Source organism: Oxyura jamaicensis, chromosome 25 (assembly GCF_011077185.1).
Source record: "Oxyura jamaicensis isolate SHBP4307 breed ruddy duck chromosome 25, BPBGC_Ojam_1.0, whole genome shotgun sequence".
Taxonomy (NCBI): Eukaryota; Metazoa; Chordata; class Aves; order Anseriformes; family Anatidae; genus Oxyura; species Oxyura jamaicensis.
The window spans coordinates 2500664-2523868 of NC_048917.1; the positions used below are offsets into that span (position 1 = coordinate 2500664).

At 66.7% G+C, this 23205-nt stretch overlaps 3 protein-coding genes across 3 annotated transcripts; 1 reads left to right on the forward strand and 2 right to left on the reverse strand.

Annotated features, from left to right (window-relative positions):
• The first annotated feature begins 311 nt into the window (after positions 1 to 311).
• On the forward strand, positions 312 to 5469 carry TRIM46 (tripartite motif containing 46). The gene is made up of 9 exons (XM_035346718.1): positions 312 to 642; positions 748 to 1091; positions 1214 to 1357; positions 1531 to 1626; positions 1758 to 2011; positions 2121 to 2242; positions 3388 to 3687; positions 3793 to 4090; positions 4195 to 5469. Exons 1-9 carry the CDS (start codon positions 393 to 395, stop codon positions 4568 to 4570), a joined length of 2184 nt encoding a protein of 727 aa, XP_035202609.1. The 5' UTR covers positions 312 to 392; the 3' UTR covers positions 4571 to 5469.
• Positions 5470 to 7632: 2163 nt separating this feature from the next.
• MUC1 (mucin 1, cell surface associated) lies at positions 7633 to 12057 on the reverse strand. Its single transcript, XM_035346763.1, has 7 exons — positions 11897 to 12057; positions 10357 to 11039; positions 10010 to 10083; positions 9741 to 9883; positions 9385 to 9500; positions 9124 to 9270; positions 7633 to 8192 (listed from the first exon to the last, which is right to left on the reverse strand). Exons 1-7 carry the CDS (start codon positions 11943 to 11945, stop codon positions 8121 to 8123), a joined length of 1284 nt encoding a protein of 427 aa, XP_035202654.1. The 5' UTR covers positions 11946 to 12057; the 3' UTR covers positions 7633 to 8120.
• A 1976-nt stretch (positions 12058 to 14033) lies between these two features.
• THBS3 (thrombospondin 3) lies at positions 14034 to 23199 on the reverse strand. The gene is made up of 23 exons (XM_035346703.1): positions 22892 to 23199; positions 21496 to 21702; positions 21085 to 21341; positions 20885 to 20987; positions 20407 to 20433; positions 19893 to 19975; positions 19652 to 19703; positions 19418 to 19566; positions 19082 to 19222; positions 18810 to 18887; positions 18573 to 18725; positions 18337 to 18447; positions 18116 to 18223; positions 17700 to 17859; positions 17470 to 17588; positions 17282 to 17334; positions 16982 to 17175; positions 16721 to 16899; positions 16578 to 16626; positions 16203 to 16399; positions 15936 to 16108; positions 15026 to 15165; positions 14034 to 14729 (listed from the first exon to the last, which is right to left on the reverse strand). The coding sequence occupies exons 1-23, from the start codon at positions 22986 to 22988 to the stop codon at positions 14671 to 14673; spliced, it is 2889 nt and encodes a 962-aa protein (XP_035202594.1). The 5' UTR covers positions 22989 to 23199; the 3' UTR covers positions 14034 to 14670.
• Positions 23200 to 23205: the final 6 nt, after the last annotated feature.

A 23205-nucleotide genomic window follows, 5' to 3' on the forward strand; every position in this document is an offset into this window, starting at 1 on the left:
GTCCTGGTCCCTATCCTTGCTCTGGTCCTGGCCTTGATGCCGGTCCCTGTCCTGATTCTGATCCTGGCCAGGGTCCCGGTCTCAGTGCTGGTCCCTGATCCAGGTCCTGATCCAGGTCCTGATCCTGGTCTTGATGCCGGTCCCTAACCTGATCCCGGTCCCTGATCTTGGTCCCTGATCCTGACCTCGATGCCAGTTCCTATCCTGGCCTTGATCCTGGTCTCGGTGCCAGTCCTTATCCTGGTTCTGATCCTGGCCCTGATCCTGGTCTCAGTGCTGGTCCCTATCCTGGCCCCGTTCCCAGTCCTAATCCAGGTCCCAGTCTCCATCCCGTCCCGGTCCCCATCCCATCTGCGCCCGGTGACGCTCTCCCCCTCTCTCCTCAGACCAGCATGAAGAACATGGAGCGGGAGCTGGTGTGCCCGGTGTGCAAGGAGATGTACAAGCAGCCTCTGGCCCTGCCCTGCATGCACAACGTCTGCCATGTCTGCGCCAGCGAGGTGCTGCTGCAGCACGGCTACCTCTGCTGCGACCCCACCTCCGAGCCCTCCTCGCCCGCCGCCACCCCAGCCACCCGCAGCCCGCGCCTGGGCCGCAGGGGGGTCCCCAAACCCGACCGCCTGGACCGGCTCCTGAAGTCAGGTGGGGGGGACAGGGACGGCACTGGTGAGGGGCAGAGGGGCTTCACTGGCCCCAAGGAGCCGCAGGGTGCTCGGCTGCGTGTAACGCCTCCCCGGCCTCCTGCAGGGTTCGGCACCTACCCAGGGCGGAAGCGGGGCACCGTGCACCCCCAGACCATCAGCTTCCCCTGCCCGGCCTGCCAGCGGGACATCGACCTGGGCGAGCGGGGCCTCGGCAGCCTATTCCGCAACCTGACCCTGGAGCGCGTGGTGGAGCGCTACCGCCAGACCATCAACATCAGCGCTGCCATCATGTGCCAGTTCTGCAAGCCCCCACAGCTGGAGGCCACCAAGGGCTGCACGGAGTGCAAGTCCAGCTTCTGCAACGAGTGCTTCAAGCTCTACCACCCCTGGGGCACCCAGAAGGCTCAGCATGAGCCCACGCCACCCACGCTCACTTTCCGCCCAAAGGTACGGCCTCCTCCATCGGGGACCTTTCCTACTTGGGGTTCCCCAGGTGCCACAGCAGACGAGCTGGGGAGAGACCCTTGAGGGGTCCTAGAACTCTGCTGAGCTTCCTTGTGTCCGTGCAGGGTCTGATGTGCCCAGAGCACAAGGAGGAGGTGACTCACTACTGCAAGACCTGCCAGCGGCTGGTGTGCCAGCTCTGCCGCGTGCGACGCACTCACACCAGCCACAAGATCACGCCGGTGCTCAGCGCCTACCAGGCTCTCAGGGTAAGGGCTGCAGCAGGCGCAGGGCTGCGCACTCCGGTTGGGGTCAGGACGCCCACAGGGAGGCAGGGAGGAACCATTGGTGCGAGCTCAGCTCACAGCACAGATGGGGTGAGGGCTCTGTTTGCAGGTTGGGGGCACACGAGGCCAGCGGTGGCTAACCTCCTTCCTTGCAGGAGAAGCTGACAAAGAGCCTTGCCTACATCTTGAGCAGCCAGGACACGGTGCAGACCCAGATTGCTGAGCTGGAGGAGACAGTGAAGCACACAGAGGTAAGGGCGCAAGATCCCCGAGCAGTCCCTAGGCGGGGATTGGCACCGCCTGGCTGGTTCCTCTTTGTCCTGTGCTGTCTGTGGCATGGGTAGGGGTCCGTACAGCACGCTGACAGCGCTGTGCTTGGCAGGTGAACGGCTCGCAGGCCAAGGAGGAGGTGTCCCAGCTGATCCAGGGGCTGTGCGCCATGCTGGAGGAGAAGCGGGCATCCCTGCTGCAGGCCATCGAGGAGTGCCAGCAGGAGCGGCTGGCCAGCCTGCACTACCAGATCCAAGAGCACCAGGCCATGCTGGAGAACTCGGGCATGGTGGGCTACGCCCAGGAGGTGCTGAAGGAGACCGATCACCCCTGCTTTGTCCAAGCTGCCAAGCAGCTGCACAACAGGTACCGGGCTGCGGGGACCCATGTGGGTGTCCCTGCGGTGCTGGGGCTGGCCGGTGCCCAAGGCAGCCCTCGTGTGCCATCCTGACGTCCCCGCTCTCCTGTGCTGCAGGATCCTCAGGGCCACTGACTCGCTGCAGAGCTTCCGGCCTGCGGCCACGGCCTCCTTCAGCCACTTCCAGCTGGATGTCAGCAGGGAGCTGAAGCTGCTCACAGACCTGGCCTTCATCAAAGGTAACCGCAGCAGGACCCTGGCACTGGTTGCGGCCCGTGTGGAGGCGCAGCCCCTGCAGGCAGAGCGGCTCCGTGGCCACCCGTCTCCTCCCTTGGAGCCAGAGCTCGGCTCTGGCCACAGAGGGATGCGCTCAGGCAGGCGCTCGTGGATCTGCCGGCCCCCCTCCCTGTCAGGAATGGCCCCAGCAGCCCCCAGAGTGCTCCCTGCCCTGCCCTGTGCCAGGGCTGCAGGCAAGGGGGCAGGAAAGGCAGGGCTGTGGTGTGAGGTAAGGGCAGCAGGAGGGTGAGTACGGAGTGGAGGCTGCCCCAGGTGCAGGGCAGGCGCTTCCCCCCCAGGGCAGGTGCTGCCCGGGCCCTGCCGGACCAGCTGGCAACACTTTTCAGACCTGCTTCTACCTCTCTTTGTTTATAGGCTGCGGCCGCTGCTGATCGTCACCGAAGTAACTGAGGCAAGTCACTCCCCTGCCCCAGAGCCACCCCTGCTCTCTCTGTCCCATCCCTCCATCCCCACTCCTGCCCCATTCCCACTCCGCCACCATCGACCATCCCTGTCCTGCCCGCTGGTGGTGGCAAGTGGTGGCTCTGCCCGCACTCGCCACCCTTCTCTGCCCCATCCCTCCATCTGCTGCAGCTCCTTCTGCCATCCCCATCCCCACCTCACCCCATTTCTGTCTCTGCACCCCCTCCTCTCCCTGTTTCTGTCTCTGCACCCCCTCCTTACCCCATTTCTGTCTCTCCATCCCCTCCTCACCCCATTTCTGTCTCCTTTCCACCCCTGCCTCCCTGCTCCAGTTACGCTGGCATCTTCACACCACTCTGCCATTCCCATCTCTTTCTCCTCCTCCTCTCCTGCTGTCTCCATCCTCTCTCTCTCTTTCTTTCTCTCTCTCTCTCTCCCTCCCTTCCCCCGACTTGCACTCAGCCTCTCTGGTCCCTGGAGCCTCACAGCAGCCAGCTCCTCTGTCTCCCCAACTCTCTCCCCCCTCTGGTGCCTACACACAGTCTCTGCAGCCAGATCCCCCTAGACTCCTGCTGGTTGTGCGTCCGTCCGTCCGGAATGCCCCCTCCCTGCGTCTGGCCGCCTCCCTGCCCGCGGCGGGGGATGCTGCCTGATGCCTGCCCCCTTCCCGTGCCTCTCCCCGCAGTGCCCGAGGCCCCCGTCATCGACACGCAGCGCACCTACGCCTACGACCAGATCTTCCTGTGCTGGCGGCTGCCGCAGCACTCGCCCCCCGCCTGGCACTACACTGTGGAGTACCGCAAGACGGACACCAAGGCCAAAGGGCTCAAGCTGTGGCAGCGGCGGGAGGAGGTGCGCGGCACCAGCGCCCTTGTCGAGTACCTGGACACCAACAGCGTCTACGTGCTCCGGGTGAAGGGCTGCAACAAGGCTGGTTTCGGGGAGTACAGCGAGGACATCTACCTGCACACGCCGCCCGCCCCAGGTGAGGGGACGCCCACGGGCCCTGATGGGGAGCACCCCAGCCCGCCCGTCCCTCGGGCTTTTCACCACCCCCATCTCACCTCCTCCGCTCTCCTCCTCCCCGCAGTCCTCAACTTCTTTCTGGACAACCGCTGGGGCTTCAACCGGGACCGGCTGGCCATCAGCAAGGACCAGCGCGCCGTGCGCAGCGTCCCTGGCATCCCCATGCTCTTCGCGGCGGAGCGGCTGATGACCAGCTGCCACCTCTCCATCGACCTGGTCATTGGTGACGTGGCCATCACGCAGGGCAAGAGCTACTGGGCCTGTTGCGTGGATCCCAGCTCCTACCTGGTCAAGGTGGGCGTGGGGCTGGAGAGCAAACTGCAGGAGTGGTTCCAGGTGCCTCAGGACGTGGTGAGCCCCAGGTGAGCAGGGTGGGGGTGCAGGGGGGCTTTGTGGGTCTGCGGGAGGCGGTGAGGCAGCCGTTGTAGAACCTCTACGCCGGGCCTTACCTGTCCCCCTGCCGCAGGTACGACCCTGACAGCGGCCACGACAGCGGGGCAGAGGACACGACAGTGGATGCACCCCCGCCCTACGCCTTCCTCACCATCGGCATGGGCAAGATCTTGCTCTCGCATGGCTCAGCACTCACTTCTCGTGACCCCAACGGCTGCACCGTGCCCTTGCCACCGCGCATCGGCATCTGCCTGGACTACGAGCAGGGCAAGGTGAGCTTCTACGACGCCGTGTCCTTCCGTGAGCTCTGGGAGTGTGGTGTGGACTGCTCGGGGCCTGTCTGCCCCGCCTTCTGCTTCATCGGAGGGGGTGCCCTGCATCTCCAGGAGCTGGTGGCTAACAAGCAGGAGCGCAAAGTGACCATCGGGGGCTTCGCCAAGCTGGACTGAGCCACGCGCGCGCTCCCTGCACACACATCTGGTGTGACCCCTTGTTGTCAAGCGAGCTTCAGGGCCTGGAGGGGACGCGACCATGCAGGGAGCGCAGCTCAGCAGGGGCAACCCCAGCCCTGCCCAGGGCTTGGAGCAGGCCAGGTGTTTGTTTTGTGGGACTGGGGGGGACGGGGACAGCTCCGCCGTCCCCTCCTTCCCCATCCACCTGCCCCTTTCACCAGCCCAGCTCTGTGGCGCAGACCTGGGGCTGCAGGCAGAGGATGGCAGCAGGTCCTGGCAGAGGGTCAGCCCTAGAGGTGAAGCAGGGAGGGGGACGCGAGGGGGACGCAGGGCTGCACGGGGAGGGGGGAGGCAGGAGCTGGTTGGGATGATGGTGGGGGGAGCGGCTGGGCAGTGGCTGGGGTGGGGGAGGCAGATGGGCTGGGGGAGAGAGGGAGGGGGGAGGCTGGGCTGGAACAAGGTACGAAGACTTTTTTGTAAAAATGGCTCATTTTTGATGCGGCTCACCCGCCTGCAGCATTGCGGCCAGGCACAGCCACTGCTGGGTCCAGTGGGGCTGTGGGACCTCGGTGTTGCCCACCCTCTTGAGGGGCTGCAGGGCACTGCTGGGTTCTCTGCTCCCTCCCTGCTGCGTGGGGCCAGCCCAGCATGGCACCCACCCCCAGGGCCCGGTCAGTGTCCCCATTACACCCCTCAGTGCCAAACAGCCCCTGCGAGCCGGGGCTTGCGGGGTTGGGATCCGACATGGCCAGGAGCCATGGGGGGCTGCCCCCCACTGCAGGGGCCCTGGGGCTGCGGTCCCATGCTGGGAGCCGTCCAAGCTGCTGTAGTTTCTCATGGGTCCTGTTACAATTGCTGTCTTTTCATGGTTTCCTACAATAAACTGCAATGCCAGACTTCTCCAGAGCCGCCCTAGGGCAGCTGCAGCCCCCTGGGGGGTTGAGGACAGAGCAGCAGCACCCACCCGTGCTCCGCTGGCTGCTCCCCGTGGGGCAGGGCACCGTGGGGTGGAGGCCGTGGGGGAGAGCTGTCCTTCGGGCTGCGGCCAGCAGAGGCCAATCCTGCCCTGGGCCGGCCTGGGCAGCGCTGACGTGTTCGATACCCGCTGTGCCCGGCCACGTGGCCGCTGCTGCTCCCCTCTCCCTGCTCGGCCTCCCTGGGGTTTCACTCCCGTCCCACCTGGGAGCAGCGGCCATCTCCTGCTGGCCCTATGAGGGAAAAATCCTGGTAGTGGGTTTAGCGTTGGTGGGGTGTGGTGAGAGGGAAACGGTGGGGTCCTGGGAGCACTGGCACAGCCTCCTGGGCTCTCTGGCATCCTCTTGGGGTGAGCAGCAGGGGCAGGACCCTCCCTGGGACCATGAGGGCAGGTGGAGGAGCTGCCTGTGGTGCAGGGCCCCCTCCTTGGGGCCAGCTCCTGCTGCTGGGAGAGGCGGCACAGGTGGGGCCAGGCAAGGAGCGGGGCCGGAACGGGCACCCTGCAAACAGGAGTTTCATTGTAGGGCCCAGCCCAGCTCTCTGTTTCGATTCCTCCAGGCCCTGCCCAGGGCTGGGAAGGGGGGTGAGGGGAAGGGGCACATGCACAGGGCTGGTGCACCCCTGGGGCTCTGCTGCCCCATCTCCAAAGCTGGCTATGGGGTGGGGAGGGTGGACATGGCCCCATGCCGCAGCCCACCTTCGGGGCTATTTTTAGCTTCGTTCCTTCCTCTGAGCAAATGAGGCAGGATCCGGCACAGCCCCCCCAACCTGGGCCATCCTGCTGCAGCCGTGCATGTGACCCCCCCCCCAGTGCTGCCCTGCCTGCTGCCTTCTCCCACCGCCACCCACCACAGCCCCTCAGCCCTGTGCTGCCCAGCTGCTGGTTTCGGTTGCTGTTGGCAGCTCTATCAGCGAGGCACAATGGAAAATATAAAGCATCAACCTCCCCCCGCCCCCCCCCCCCCCCCCCGCATCCACACCCCTCGGCCCCATCTCCAGCCTCAGGGCTTGCGTCACCCACCCTCGCAGCCAGCCCAGCCGTGCCCTGGAGCCCCCAGCCCCTTGCCCTCACCCCCTGGCACCCGTTGGAGTCCCCAGGCACCCAGGTGACATCCCCCTGCCCGGGGCCCACATGCTGTGGCCAAGGGGCCCAGAAACCACGTGCCATTGGGTCACAGCTGGTCCCGGTCCCACGGCTGGTTCCTGTTGAAGCTGCTGGCCCCATGCCCGATCTGACAAATGATTTCTTTATATAAGTTGTGTTTCCTTGTTTTTCTGGCTCTTTGGTAGTTGCCAAAACTCTCCCAGCCCCCAGAGCAGGCGCCCTGGCCCAGCCCGAGCCAAGCAGTGTCCCCGGGGCAGGATGCGTCCCCAGCCCCGGGACTTGCCGCTGCCCACCCTCACCCCTCCGCACACCCTGCAGCCCAGCTCCTCCTCCCAGGGCCCCCAGAAACAGTTTCGGGGCTCTGGCTGTGCCAGGATGGCTTCAACCACAGCTTTCCAGGCTCCTGAGCCCAGATGCAGCCCTGGCTCAGGCAGGGGACAATTGTGGGAGCAGCCTGGCTCACACGACTGCAGCCCACAGGCAGCCTTGACAGTGATGCACATGATACATCTTTTACAGCTCTTTCCCCACGGCTTTATGGCTTGACCGTCACCTTCATGCGCTGCTCCTGCAGGGTGACAAGTTGCACTGACCAAGCCCCGTGTTTGCACAAAACAAACCCCAAGAGAACAGTGCTGGCCAGGCAGGGAGGGATGTAACAGGAGCAGGGGCCTGGAAGGAGCCTGTGTCACACCCCAGGAGGGGGATGGACACCACCCACATGCAAGTGACTGTAGGAAAAGTGACAGAAATAACCTCATAAGCCTGAAACCTGAGAGTGCCTAGAAAGAGAAACGAGAGCAGCCGCTGAGCTGAGCGTCACTTGAGGTGATGGTGATGCCGGGGAATCTCCACCAGACGCTGCTCCTGAAGGCATCAGCAAAGACCCCATGGGAGCCACCCCGCGGGTGCTGGGGATGTCCCCCCATAGGATGCTATGCCCAGAACCACCACAACCCCCCCCCGGCTGTGCAGGGAACCAAGCCCGACTGCGCCCATCTTTTTATTGTGAAATGCGATAAATACACCACCGCCAAGGACCCCGCAACCCCGCAGCCCCGCGGAGCCCAGCCGCAGAGCCTGGCACCGCCATCCCCAACATATATATACATATATTATATAAAACAACACCACAAAAAGAACAATTGGACCCCTGGGGGCGAGCACAGGCAGGATGCGAGCCCAGCCCCCTGCCCACAGCACAGAACAGGGGGTGCGCAGCCAGGCTGGGGGGCTTGGAGTGGGGCCATGAGGGAGGAAAAAGGGGTGTGTGCGGGGCACTCGTGCCCCAAATATTTGTTCTTCCAGTTCTGTCATGTGCGCGAATCCGGCTGCTCCAGAACCATCTGGCTCCCGCTGCCCATGGCGAGGGGCTGAGCGGCGCCGGGGGACGTGCCCAGGGCCGGTGCTGATGCCCCAGGAGCGGGGGGGTCATGGCCATCCCGTCCCCTCGTCCCCTCACATCCCTTAGAGGTTGTCGGAGGAGGCGGACGGGTTGGTGTAGGTGAAGGTGCCGCCCCCCGCAATGGTGCCTGCCACCTGGGAGGGGGGGAAACAAGGGGGGTCACAACAGAGCTGGGCTGGGAAGGGCCAGGGGCTGAGCTCCCAGAAAGTCCCCACGAGGCCTGGGGGCAGTGGGAGGCCCCCTGGCAAGCAGATCCATAGGGGTCAGCCCTGCAGCAGCCAGTGCCACGGGCACCACGAACAGCCCAATTTTAACCAAAAATACCCATGTGGATACCCCCAGCCCTCCTCTGGGGCCGTCCCAGCCCCCCGGCCACGGGAGCCAGTGGAGGATCAACGCAGCCAAAGCAGCCTGGGCTGCTTTTCTCTCCTCCTGCTGGCTAAGCCTGCCCGGCAAGAGCAAAGGTAAATATTTACCCAGGCCCCTCGTATTTGAACAGTGCGAGCTGCTTGCACAGCACGAAACAGCTGGATATGGCCCCCGCCCCGCAGCACCAGGCGCAGCAAACAGCGGGGCCAGGGCCAGCCCTGAAACCCGCATTGCTCAGGGCACCCGCAGCCCCGCACGTGGGCACGTGGCGCCCAACGCTGCTGATGCCAGATCTGGAGCCCCCCGTTTGCCCCCTCATGCACCAGCTCCAGGGTGCCAGGATCTGGCTGAGCCTGAGGATGGGGTGCGGGGAGGCAGCAGTTCTGCCGAGCCCCCGCACACTCGCAAGAGTGGGTAGGGGGGGAGCAGCCGCCCAAGGTCACCGGCAGCTTCCTGGCTCCGGCCGGGGCTGCCAGCGCCACGGCTCCATCCAGGCGTGAAAGGTACGCTCACCTCCCAGCCAGCTGCAGCCCAGGGCAGGCTCCCAGGGACCAAGGCCACCAAGTCCCCGTCCCCACCAGCTGTTTTCGTCCTGCTGGCTCCGTCAAGGGCAGGGTCGAGGGACGCGGCCGCACCGAAAAGCAGTGGCCCCGGCACCACCCCAGTGCCAGGACAATGCTGGCGCTCGGCTCTCACCTGGCTGTAGGGGTTGTGCTTGCTGTTGGGGGACACGTAGCGCCCGTGGCTCTGGTACGGGGGGTACTCAGCCATGGGGTGGTAGGAGTCCTTTGTGCTGAACAGGTCCAGCTTCCCTCGGCTCTTCCGGCGGCAAGAGCAGGTGGTCTGGGAGGGCAGGGGGGCTCCATGAGTGGGATGGGGTCAGGGGCCCAAAGGCAGCGGGGATGGGGACAGGGGCTCAACAGCAGAAGGCCACTGTGGATGAGGATGGGGACTCACCAGGAGAGCACAGATGAGGATGCTCAGCAGCAGCAGGACGCAGACCAGGACCAGCAGAGCAATGGCCCAGTCTGGAACCTGAGGCTGCACCACCGGGGCCGTCACTTCCACACCGCCTGAAGAGCAGCAGAGCTGTGTCTGTACCACCGGGCACAGCCCCGCCAGGCCCCCGGGAAGGGGGCAGAAGGGAAAGAGCCCTTCTCCCCTGGGGCCCAGCCCAGCACACTGACACAGGCACTCGTCCCACTTGTCCCACCAGGGATAAACCCATGACGGGTGCAGAAACCACCCAAAGCGGCCGTGCCGGGCTCCCCCTGCTCAAAGAGCCCCCCCAGCCCCCCACCCCCCCCGCTCACTTTGGATGTCAGCCAGCTGCAGATCCATGATGTACCCATTCGAGTCCAGCTGGCTTCTCAGCTTCTTCTCAGCAGAGTCACTTGTGATGGAGTCGTTGCTGTGCCCAAACACGAGGGTGGATTGCACTGCCACCGACCCTTGGCTGCTTGAGAGAGGAGGTGTTGGAGCTGGGACCGCCACCTCCCGCTACCCCCCACCCAGCTGTCCCCCCTGCCAGGGGCTCTGCACTGCACTGGGCTTCCCAGCCCGAGCCCCCTGCCCACAGTACCTGAAACGGAGCTCACTGCATCCCTTGTAGGTCTGCCTGCCCATGCAGCTTGTGCAGCCAAAGACACTTTCAAACTGGAAAAAAAAAAAAAGCATTGGGGGGGGGTCATGACCACATCCCCAGCTCTCTCCCCACTGCCTCCCAACCCTGGCATCCGCCCCTTCACCTCAGCATGCCCCATCTTCTGCTGCCCCCAGTTCTCTCCCCATTGGGACGGGGCTGCAGGAGCAGCTCACAGAGCTCAGGGCACGTTTACAGGGAGCCCCTACCTAAGGTGGCTCCTTCCTGGCACAGACCACGAGGTCTTTGCTTGCCCAGGGCAGCCAGCAGGCAGGGCTGGCACTCACCATGGTCAAGACAGCATGGCTCAGGCTCCTGTACTCCTTCGACGTGGGATCGACCAGGCTCTGGCTGAAGTTTCTGTTCAGAATGCGGAAGGACAGCGGGATGCGGAGGAGCAGCTGGACCATGGTGGGAGGCAGAGCTGTGGCTTTGCTGGGGTTGGGACCCCCGCTGCTCCCAAGCATGGCTGTGGGGGTCTTGACGTGCACTGTGCTGCCCTGAGAGGTGGCAGAAGCTGTCTTTGTGGGGACAACCTCGGCGCTGTTGTTCACGGTGGCGTTGGTGTTGGACGTGGGGATTACGGTACCACCAGCCACGGGAGAGGTGGGAACCACGGAGCTGCCGTTGGCTGCGGTGTTGGCTGTGGAGGGGGGGACCCCACTGCTGTTTGTGCTGATGTTGGAGTGGGGGAACATGGGGATAATGGAGACGGGCACCGCGGTGCTGTCAGCTGTGGCATTGCCAGCAGAGCTGTTGCCTGTTGGGAACACTGTCACATGGGATGGGACAGGGCCAAGGGACACATTGCTGCTGGTGTTCTGGGAGGTCACGTTGTTCAGAGTGGGCGTCATCACGGTTGTCTCAGTGGTGGTCGTCTCCACAGTGGTGGTCTCGGTAGTGGTGGTCTCTGTGGTGGTTGTCTCGGTGGTGGTGGTCTCCGTGGTGGTGTTGTTTGAGGCATGCGTACCTAAAGGACAAAAGGGGTCAGGAATTGGGGCTACAGCATCAATTTGGGAAGAAATTCTACACGAGGCCCTTTCATGAGATCCTCCTTGGTACAAAAAGGTGCAGAGAAGTCCCACAGCCTCCACGAGACCAACACCTGCAAGGCCAGCAAGAACTTCAGGAACATCCCTGGTGAGACTCTTGCTGGGCGCACGTGACATGAGCAAGGGGTGCCTGGGCGGCTGCCCCGTGCCCAGCTCTGCAGAGGCTCAGGACCCACTGCCACATTGTGCCACTAAAATCTTTGTGATGAATGCAAACGGTTGGGCTAGGAAGGCAGAAAGCCCCACGGCGCTCACACCCATGCTCCCCGGGACGTGCATCGTCTGGCTCGCGGCCAGCGCAGGCAGCTCCTCACAGGCGCTTTCCCAGCAGGTGCCACAGGAGCCCTGGAGGAGCGCCCAGGGTCCGGACATCTTGCTGAGGCACACGCCCGCATACCAGCCTGCAAGCCCCAGGCGCAGCCTGCTCCATCCAGCCCCAGCACAGCCTGTCCGCCCCATGCTCAGCCCTGGCCGATCCCTTCGGTCAGAGCTAAAAGGGATGTGGACATGGTTAAGGGCTGAGCAAGGTCCCCAGCTCCTGTTTTTTTGGGGACAATCAGCCCTGGGGCACTGCACCCCGGGGACAAAGCGCACCAGGTGGTGATGCACCCACTGCTGGGTCAGGGGGGTGCCACCAGGTCCCTGCTCACAAAGACCAGGAGATCCCCCCCTCACCTCCCCACCCCGATACCGTCCCGCACACCCAAGTCCCAGCCCAGCTCCCATCAGCTCGAGGTGCCACCAGCCCCCAGTGCCACCAGCCCCAGTGCCTCACCTGCACCCAGCACCACGAGCAGCAGCGGCAGAAGAGCGGTGAACTCCATGGGGCTCGTCCGGGGGCGGGGGGGCAGTGCCTGTGGGCTCAGCGGCAGCTGCTCCTCCCGTTAGGCAGCAGCGTTGCGCGGTCAGGAACTGGCGGTGTGGCGGCGGCTGCAGCTTTATAGAGCACCTGGAGCAGGTGGGGAGGCCCCACCCTGCCACCGGCCCCGACCTGCACGTGGTGAAGGGGGGGGCCCTGCACCCTGCTTGACGCAGGGCACGAGGGCACCATCTCACCACTGGGACCCTTGGGGCACCCTCTGTCCTGTGCTGGGGTCCTTCTGCAGCTCCGTGCCTTCCATGCTGGGGTCCCCTCGTGGCTCTGCCGTCTCCCACCTTGGGGACCGGGGAGGGGACACTGCCACAGCATCCCCCGTGCCATGGGACATGGCCTCAGGCAGGGGCACTCGGTATGGGGCAGCTGTTGGATGGTCCTCGTGCAGGGGGGTCCCGGCTGTGCCATGGCCCCTGGGAGCTGGTGGGGAGCATGGGGTGGGGGCCAGAGCCCCGCAGCCCCCCTGTATATGGGGGGGCCTCATCTTCTCATTCAGCCCGGGGTTAATCATTACCGGCCCGGCCACTGCCTCGCCCTACACTCAAATAAACTCTGGCACCCCCCCCCCCCAAACTGCTTACGCAGGTGAGGCCCAGGGCCCCGCTAAAGCCCAGTCCCTCCCCATTGCCAAATGTTCCCACCCGGTCCCTGGGCTGGTCACAAGGGTCCCAGGGTGCACAAGCCCCCCTCTGCCGCCAGAGAAGACTTGAAGACTTTTCCCGGGGGACACCAGGAGCAAACCCCAAGGGGGGGGGACACGGCCCCCGATGCCTGGTGCCAAGCCAGATGCCCGAGCCCCACCCCAGAGGCACCAGGTGCCACCCAGGCCAGGCACAGAGCCCCCGTCCTCCCCCGGTGCCATGTGCTTCCCCCACAGCCAGGCTGCGGGGTCCTTTCTGCCCCCCCTGCCCCTGCCCAGGGGGGAAGAGCCCCAGTTCCTGTGAAGGGCTCAGGGTCCCTGCTCCTGCCCAGCCCCAAACTCCCCCCCCTCAGCCCCATGCAGGGGGCACTGCTGTGAGATGGGGGTGTGGGGGTCTGGGGGCATTGGGGCAAGGGGGGAGGGCAGGAGAGGAGGGACCACCGGCTGCAGGAACAGCAGCACAAAGGAAAGGCTGCCCGGGCACCAGCCCAGTGCGGGTGGGACCCAGTTGCACCCAGCGCCCGCGATGGGACTGCGCTTTCCTTACCCAACACCTCAATTCTGTGCCCAGCTCAGCCTCAGCACTTGGGATAGGGGTCCCAGGCTGCGAGCCGTGCCCCCCCCGCCCCAGCTCAGCACACGGGCACAGGTTTGTGGTTGTCGTCGTTTGGCTTTGTTTTTGGCTTTTTTATGGGCTGCGAAACTCCTCTTAGCAGAAAAACACAGAGGGGGGAAGGAAGGCGCCGGGCACCCGAAGCTGAGCCCCCGCGCCCCCCAGCACCGGGCTCGGGAGCCGCGGGGCCGTATCCCCACCTCCCATGCGTGGACGCGGGGTACGAACCCCACGCGCGCCCCCGCCCCGCGCGCGTCCCCGTCGCCCCGCCCGGCGGCGCTAGAGCTGCGGCGCCCCCTGGCGGGCGCGGCCCCACACAGCGCCAGCACCAAGCCCCGCTGGCGCGGAACGGGACCGGGACCGGGACCGGGGCCGGGACTGGGACCGGGACCGGCAGCGGAGCCCGCCGCGCCTCCGTTCCCCGCCGCAGCCCGATCCCTCGGGCCCGGTGCCGAGGGCTGCCCGGGGATACGGGCACGGCGCCGGGCCGAGGGCTGGGAGCGTACGGGACTGGACGGGAGGCGCTCGGTACCGAGCGGTGCCTCCCCCGTCCCGTCCCGTTCCCTCCCGTCCCGTCCCGCTCGGCGCACGTGCCCGCAGCCCCGCCGCTCTGCCCGGTACCGGCAGCACCGCGCCGGGAGCAGGCACCGGCCCATCCCCTCCAGGCTCCGGTACCGGCGGGGCGGCGGCTGCCCGGTACCGGCCGCGTTGCCCTTTTAAGAGCGGGGCCCACCTCCGCCGCCGCGGCGGGGCCGGTGCCGGTGCGGGCCCCGCGCGCTCCGGGGCGGGGCGGGCCGGGCTCGGGGGGGGGGATCGGGCTCGGGGGGGGGCACATTCCGCTGCGTTGCCGGGCCAGCCGTCGCCATGGCGACCGGGCACTGCCGCCGGGGCTCGGCGCGCACGGCGCAGTTCCCACGGAGCGGCCCCGCGCGGCGGCGGCGGCGGCGGCGGCTCCGCTCCGGTCCCTCCGGGGCGGCGGCAGGGCCGGGATGCGGTGCAGTGTTGTGCCCTCGCCTACCAATATTGCACTCGTCCCGGCCTCCCGCCGTCCCGGGTTCCGCCGGTAGGACCGGCCGGGCACCGGGCTCCCCCCCGACGACCCACGGGAGGACGGCGAGGGAAGGAACCGGGAGCACGGGGCGGGGGGGTGGGGGGGGAAGGGGGGGCCGGGGCCGCCCCGTAGGAACGGGGCGCGCAAGCGAAAATCCGGTGGAAACTTTATGGCCCAGCGGCGGGCGGGGCAGGGCCGGGGGGGGGACACGGCCTCGCCGCCCACCGGAGCCGCCCCGCTGCTCCCGGCAGTGCAAAGTCCGCGGGGATGGGTGGGGAGGGGGCGTCGGGGGGCAGCGGAGCCCGGACCGAGTCCGGATGGAGCCCGGGTGCCGCAGGCGGAGGGGGGGCCCCGGGCCGGGCGGGGGCGGCTCACTCGCGGCCCTCCAGCAGGAACCGGCGGAAGGGCTCGAAGTCTGCGGGGATCGTGTCTGCGGGGCGACAGCGGGGGGGGGCGGGGGGGGGCGGGGGCGGGGGGGGCCGCCCCGGGGGGGGGGATAGAGCCCCCTCTCGGGTTAGCCGGATCCCCCCCGAGCTGCCCAGCCGAGCCCCAGAGCGGGACAAAACCCCCCGACCACCAGGACAGGCCCTGGCCCACCCGGGGGGGGGGGGGGGGGCCTTCCCGCTCCCCCCTCTCCGTCCGCCACGGGGCAATAGGGGCGAGGCTGCTCGCTCCCCGCCCCAGTGCCCGGGGGGTCCCGGTGCCCGGGGGGAGCCCCGTGCTCACCGTTGCAGCGGTACTGCAGGTTGGACCAGATGATGTTCTCCTGGGAGAAGCAGAAGACCCCCAGGCGCCCCCCGCGCATGGTGGTGTCGATGATCACCCCCGAGTCCGCCACCAGCCGCGGGCCTTCGTACAGCCGGACCCTGCGGGGGGGGGGCAAGGGGGGGGGCGGCCCCGCCGGGCGCCCCCCCCCGGGGGGGGGGGGGAGGGCACGCTGCGGAGCGGAGCGGGGCGCAGGGAGGGGGGGAACCGAGGCTCCGCGACGGGGCCCCCGTCGGGGCTGGAGGCGCACCGGGGGACTACTGTGAGCCCCCCCCCCAAAAAAAAAAAAGGTAACCACCGCCGGGATGGAGGCCGGGGCCCCCGCGCCGCCCCCGGCCCGGCCCCGCTGCCTTTGTCGGCCGCTTTGCATTTGAAAGGCCCCGGCGGCCGGCGGGGTCGCCATGGCGACGGGACAATGGCCGCGGGGGCCCGGACGGGGCGGACGGGCCCGGCCCCCGGAGCCATCCCCCCCAGCGGCGGCCGCCCGGACGGGCTCCTTAAAGGGGAAAAGCACCGGGGGGGCCCCAACGGGGCCGGAACCACCCCCCGCGGACGGAATCTTCCCCACAGGGCTGATCCCCTCTTCCAGTGGATGCTGCCGCCCCCCCGCCCCGTCGGTCCCACCGGGGCAGGGCCCCCTCCCACGGGATGGCGTCCTCCCCTCTGGGTCAGTCCCTACCGAGGGGACAGGACCCCCCTCCCGAGGGACGCCATCCCCACAACCGTGGGGACCCCCTCCCCATGCTGTCACCCCCTCACCAAGCTGGGACCCCTCCCCAAGGATGCACTGAGACTGGCCTGGCTCCTGCCTCCCCCCCTCGCCCCCCGGTGCTGCCAGCCCCAGCGTCCCTCCCCCCCGACCCCTGCTCACCTGATGTAGCCCACCTGGGGCCTGTGCACCAGCTGCCAGCGGTACGACGTCTTGTCCCTCCAGCCCACGTTGCGCGGGTCCTTCCACAGCAGGCGGACGTGCTCGGGCGTGTGGCCCGTGTGCCACAGCGCGTTGCGCAGGTGCTCCCCGGGGCCCGTCGAGGACTTCACCGCCTGGGGGTGTGCGGGGCATCAGGGGGACCCTGCTGGCAGGGCCTGACCCAGGCCGGGGGGGGACGGGACGGGACAGGAGGGTGGCAGCACCCACCTTGAGCTGCAGGCCCGGCTCGGCCACGGCACGGAAGGGGGTGGCCTGCCAGTATGTCTGCTCCGTCTGCTTCCACATCACCACGTAGAAGCTGGCACTGTCCTGGTAGCTGAAGATGAAGCCAGCGTAGTCATCGTCGGTGACGGTGTTGACATGGAAGGTGCCCTCAAAGTCCACCCCGTTGAAAGCTGTGTAGCCTGCGGGTTGGCAAAGAGAGGAAGGAGCCCCCTCCCCAGCATGGGGACAGGACCCCGCACACTGCCTCCATCCAGGGCAGTTTTTACCCCTCTCCATGGGGCACAGAAGTGGGCCTTTCCCCCCAGCGAGCAGGGGACAAGGATAAAGGGGCTGTCCCACGGGGTCTGCAGCTCTTACCAACAGCCAAGCCTGGATCACTGTTCATGGTCTGCACAATCTCCATGCCCTGTGGATGAGACCTGGGTTAGGGGCGTCCCCGGGGACCTCCCGGCCCCTCTCTGCTCCTGCCCCAGCAGGAACATGGGGGGCAGCACCCACACCTGGTTGAGGACAACCCAGTTGGGATCAATCTGCGCATCCCCCTCGGGGTCCAGGATGACGGTCTGGTAGGCGCGGAAGTCGGTCAGTGTCACCTCGGCGCTCTCCGGGCACACGTCCAGCTGGTCGATCACCGTGTCGTTGTCAAAGTCCTCTTCGCACGCATCACCCACACCGTTCCCTGGGCACACACACACACATGGGTCACGGAGGGATGGGTCCCTCCAGAGGGCTCTGCCTCCCCCTGCCCACCCAGCGCTCACCATCTGAATCCTTCTGGTTGGGGTTGGGGATCAGGCGGCAGTTATCCGGGCCAGGTGCTGTGTAGTCAGGGATGCCGTCGTTATCATCATCGTTGTCACAGTCATCTCCCAGCCCATCATTGTCTGAGTCCAGCTGGGAGCTGTTGGGGATCTCAGCGCAGTTGTCCTTGGTGTCCTGATGCCCGTCCCCATCACTGGCACGAAGAACACAGTCAGGGCAGCACCACAAACCCGGGGACCTGGCACTGAGCTCCAGCACCTTCACCCACTCCAAAGACTCCTCACCTCAAGGACCCTCACCTGTCCTCGTTGGTGTCACAGATATCCCCTACCAGGTCACTGTCCATATCTGTCTGGAAGAGACCAAAGCCCTAGTTCAGCGGGCACCCCGGGGCGACAGGACCCCAAACCCTGCCAGCCGGGGGGCAGGGTCCTGCAGACCCCAGGACACCCCTGTCTCAACGTGTGCTGGCTGCTTTGGGCCATACCTGCGTTGGGTTGCTCATTTCAGGGCAACTGTCACAGGCATCCCCAACGCTGTCCTCGTCCCGGTCTGTCTGTAGTGGGTTGGGCACTTTGGGGCAGTTATCCAGCATATTGGGAATTCCTGCAAGGACAGAGGTGTGTGGGTGCCGTCAGCACTCCAGCACAGCTGTGACAGTCCCCGCTCCACAAGGAGCCCCTGGCCACACACAGTCAAGACTCATGAGCCACTCACCATCCCCATCGATGTCATTGTCACAAGCGTCCCCCTCGCCATTGCTGTCCGTGTCCCGCTGGTCATTATTGGGCACATTGGGGCAGTTGTCGCAGGCATCCCCAAAGGAGTCAGTGTCTGAATTCTGCTGGTCTTTGTTGGGGAAGAGCCGGCAGTTGTCCTGCAGGGAAGGGAAGGACAGAGGTGCCCCCATTGTGGTGGCTGGCAGAGCAGAGCCACGCTCCCGCATGGGTCAGGGAAGGGGGACATCTCCAGTGTGCCCGGTGAGACCGTCCCAGAGCAACCAGCCCCATCCTGCTGCCCCCCAGGACCAGCATCCTGGGGGCACCAGAATCAAGCCAAAGCAAGAAGCTGTGCCCCTTGCCCAGCACGAGCCCTAGAGCCACAGGCACATCCTGCCTGCGTAGCACAAACACCTCCACATTCTTGATGCCATCACCGTCAGCGTCATCGTCACACTGGTCCCCGATGCCATCATTGTCGGCGTCCTCCTGCCCCGAATTCGGCGTCAAACGGCAGTTGTCCTGGAAGCACAGACACCAGTAAAGACAGGGAGGGGGACAGCTCCGGAGCCCAGCCCCACTACAAGCTAGTGGGCTCCTAAGCCCCTCGTGCCCCTCGCCATGGGGAGGCCCACCTGCTTGCAGTGCTTGTTGTTGTCGATGCAGGGCAGGGGCTCATCGGGGTAGCCGTCGAGGTCTGTGTCTTGCCCGCACACATTGCCATTGCCAGCCCAGCCCACATTGCACTGGAGAAAGGAGGAATCAGGGGCTGGGAAACAGGGAAGAGTCCTGGCAGGAGCAATCACTGCTCATGCCAATTCCTCCGGCAACCTCTGCTTCTTGATCGTCCCATCCCTGCCTTTCCGCTCACCGCACAGGAAATTTCACCGTTCCTCTCGAACATGCAGAAGCCGTTGATGTCGCAAGGGTTGGAGGTGGAAGTGCTGCAGGACCGCTGCGGGATGCAGCCAGACGTCTGATTCCCCACAAACCCTGACTTGCAGGGTCCACATTTGTAGGAGCCCTGGGAGAAATGGAGCACAGGGCAGGATCAGGAGAGTGAAGAGGCCCCCGATGTTGGGCGGGGGAGCAGGGCAGCTCCGCTCACCAGCGTGTTGGTGCAGATAGAGTTGGCATCACAGCCACCATTGTTCCCATCGTTGCATTCATCAATATCTGTGCAAACCTGCAAGCAGGATGGGAGAAACCATCGACCTTCTGCCCCTGCAGCTCCTGCAGGAGACCCACCCCATGCCTGCGGCCTGCCTTCGGCACTGCTCTCCTTCAGAGCAGGGTTTGGCAGGCTCAGCACCCCCTGCCCGTCCCTGCAGCCCAACAAACCAGAGCACCCATGTCCAAGCCCCACAGCACTGCACTCACCTGCTTGCTGGCCTTTGCATAGTCAGCCCCGACACCAGAGACAGTGTTGCCCCGATAGCCACGGGGACAGGGCTCACAGCGGAAGCCAGGTGCCGTGTTGATGCACTTCGAGCCGGGGAAGCAGGGGTTGGCATGAGCGCACTGTGGGCACGGGGACAGAGAAAAGCTTTGCCACGGGTATGGCACCGGCGAGAGCACCCCGGTGGATCTGTCCCTGCCGGGTGGCTTAGGGACACATACGGAGAGGGGAAGCATCTTGTGTGTGATACCTGCCCATGCTGTCTGCCAGCTCTGGGGCTCAGACTTCCCCCATTGACAGGCACAAGTCCCGCTCACCTCATCGATGTCGGCGCAGTGTGTGCCGTTGCCCTCCAGGCCCGGCGGGCAGGGCCCGCAGCGGTACCCGGGGTACTCATACGTCTCCATGCAGTCCACGCCACTGAAGCAGGGATTGGGGTTGCAGCGAGAACGGTGCTCGTGGAAGCCTGCGGAGATGAGGGCCGGGCAGGGTGGTGAGCCGGGACGAGCGCACGCTCCCCAGGGTGGGAGCCGAGCCACAGCAACACTCACCGCAGACCTGGCACTCCATGATGGTGTTACGGATCAGGGACATCTCCTTCACCTGCGAGGCAGCAGAGCACAGGGCATTAGGGACAGGGGTGACTTGGGGAAAATCACGCCCCTGGGGTGCAGAACCCACATCCAAGCCCTGCCACATATCTTCGAGCTCCACGCTGCCCTCACGGTGCCCAGCATCCTGCCCTTGGCCAAGCCCAGCCTGGGCAGTGCCAGTACCACTGCCCTGCCTCACCTGGTCCCTAATGTCTTCTCGCAGGTCTGTCAGGATGCGGTTGAAGAGGGTCAGCTGAGTGACCAGTGCCTTGGTCTGCTCGCCTGCCACAAGCAGGGAGGACAAGGTCAGCCCCAGCCCCAGGACAGAGGCAGCCTCCTGAGGCCAGGGGCTAGGGGCTGCTGTGCCCATCCCACACCACACCAGGGGGCACAAGGCAACCCCCGACCCTTCCTTCTCCTCCCTCGTCAGGTGCAAAGCCACCCAGGTCCTGGTCCTTGCACTGCAAGGACAGGTGCCAGAAGCAAAGACCTGCCCAGCCACGTGCTAGTTCATCCCCACTGGGGTCCCAAGACCTCGCAGGACCCCTCCTGTATAACACATCCCATGCTGCTCTGATCTGCCCCATTCTGGGGTACCCAGCAGGTGCTAGGGACTCTGGGACAGGCTCCAAAGGGTTTTACACCTTCATGGAGCCCCATCCACGGTCACCATCCCCACAGATGGAAAAAGGGGCAGCAGAGCAGGGACTTACCCAGGATGGAGGCCAGCGCACTTGTCACTGCAGGAAGGAAGACAAGATCTTGTTGAACACTGCTTTGGCCAGCACACAGCCTGGACATCCAGCATGCCCCCTGCCAGGGTGTGCTCGAGGGACAGAGGAGCCACCAAGGAACAAGTTCCCCACGTGGAGGACTGCGGTGCCACCTGCCATCCCTGCACAACAAATTGCTGGGCAGGCTCTTGAGGCTCCATGGCCCTCCAGACCGTGGTCCTCACCTTCCCTTGCATGGTTGCTCCTGGCCACCACGTGCACAGGAGCACCCGTGTGCATAGGACTGTCTGGCATGGGGCAGAGGCAGAAGCTCCCCCTGCACGATGTGATGCTGTGCCCCCCATGCACCAGCCCGTGCTCTTTGTGGTGCCCACCCAACGTGCCATGTGACACATAGCCTGCATGGGTGAACCGGCCAGCCCCCTGTGCTCGGAGCAGAACACGGACGTGCCGTTACCTGCACTGTGAATGGATTCATCTCCCTGGAATGGACACTCGCTCAGGGCCCCAACTCGGCTCATGGAGCCTCCCAGAATCAGCTTCATGGACTCCACGAACCCCTGCCATACCAGAGGAGACGCAGTCAGCCACGGGAGGCTCTGCCTGTCCAAGGGATGCGAAGGACACTCAGCCCCATGCGGGGGTCCCAGCACTCACCTGCATCCTCTGGTAGGCCTTCTGTCCTGTGCGCACCTCGATCGACTCCACCTCTGCCAGAGGGATCTCGGACAGCTCGGGCAGCCCCACGCTGGAGTCCACTTGCTTGCAGTCCACATAGAGCTCCACGCTCAACATGTCCCCACGCAGCCCGCTCAGGCGCACGATCACCGTGTGGCTCTGCCCATCCGCCACGTGCGCGTGCTGCAGGTTGACCGAGTGGAGCTTGTTGTCTTCCCGCAGGTAGCGCACCAGCACTGCGGAGGAGTGGGAAGAGGCCATAAGCTCTCTTCCCTAGCCCCTGGGGACCAGTTGCAGCAGACCTGAGCAGTCCCCACCGAGCTTGGTCCCTGTTTCTCTTCCCACATTCCCAGCATGTGCCCCTGACGTCCCCACGCAGCAGGCACCTACCCTTGTTGATCTTCCCCACCACGGACACCTCCAGCCACCTCGTGTTGTCCTTTTTGGAGTAGAGGCCAAAGAGGGTCCCCCCCTGCTTGGGGGGCAGGCGGAAGGTGGAGAGGAGGAAAACGTCGTTCACCGTCAGGAGCTCCATCCGGATTTTGTGTGTGATGCTGGCCATCTGCCGGGCCTCGCTCACCAGGAGCAGGTCGATGACTGCGGGGAGCCAAGGACGGGGGTGGCATCCTGCCCGGCCGCGCAGGAGCGGGGGGATGCCCGGTTCGGGGCACCGCCGCCGGCCCGACCCGCAGCAAACCGGCCCCGCCGGGCCCGGGGAAGCCCCGAGGACTCCCGGGGAGGCTCCGCACGGCCCCGCCGACTCCGCCCAGCCCCGGCCCCGCGCGGTGGCGCTCCAGGACCGGGACCGGGAGCGGCCGCCCCGCCGAGAAGGATCCGCGGAGTCCCCGCCACCGGCGGCCCGGAGCCCAGGAAACGGGCGGGGGCCCCGGCTCGGGGCCTTCCCCGCTCCCCCCTCGCTCCGGGGTTTCCTCGCGGGGGCGGCCGCACCGCCCCGAGCATCCCAGCTGCCGGGCGGGGAAGGCTGGCTGAGCCCCTGGCCCGGCGGAGGCGGGGAACGGAGCGGAGCGGGGACGCGGCTCCCGGGGAGGCTCCGGGAGGGGGAAGCGCGGAGCCCCACCGGGGCTGGGCCCCGGGAACAGCCACTGCGGCCGCCCCGCCGAGGCGCTGCGGGAACCGGAGCCCCGGCGAGGAGCGGGCCAGCCCTCGGCACAGGCCTGGGGCGCTCCGGGGGAGCACGGAGAGCCCAGTCCAGCCGGGGCACGGCAGCCCGCTCGCTCCGGGCCGCCGCACCGGGCAGACCGCGAGGAGCCGCGACCCAGGGGCGACCGGCGGCCGCGCAGCCCGACCCCGGCAGCCTCCCCGCTGGCCCCAACGCCCCTCGAACCGGAGCCCTCCCGCCACGGGCACCGCTGCATGGAGCCGGGACGGGGACCGGCGTCCAGGCGGGGCTAGCGGCGGCCCTGCCCGCAGCTAGCCCCAGGACTGCGGGCAGCGGCGACCCTCGGGGATGCTGGCGGCCGTCCCGAGCTCCGGGGATGAATGTCCCTCTGTCCCCAGCGCGAAGCGCCGGCTCGCCGCAGCTGCCTGCAGCCCGGCTGCCAGACCTCCCAGGGAGAGCACAGCCGCTGTCAGCGGCCCCGGGCCGGCCGGCGGGGGCTGGCAGCCCCGGCTCAGGGCAGCGGGGCAGGGAACCGCCGCCTCCCCGGCTCGCAGCGGGCCGGGAACGGCGGGGGCGCCCCGTCCGCGTCGCCCCGTCGGGGCTGTCCGGCCGTCCCCGCGCCTGCCGCTGCCCGGCGGGACGGAGCGGCACCGGGAGCCGCCTTACCTTGCAGCCCCTGGCGAGCCGCGCCGGCAGCGCCCAGCAGAAGCAGCGTCAGGAGCGCGCCGAGCGCCGGGCCCCCCGCGGCCGCCGGTGCCCCCATGCTGCCGGTGCCGCCGGTGCGGAGCGGAGCGCGGCGGGGCGGAGTGGCGCGAGCGGGGAGGGGCCGGCGCTGGCGGCGAGGAGGAAACAAAGAGCCGTCAATCACGGACGCGCATCCCGGGGACCCCGGCGGGCGCTCCGCCGCGGCGGGCCGGCCGCAGCCCCCGCCAAGCGGAGAGGAGAGGGGCGGGGCGGGGCGCGGTGCACCGGGACCGGCC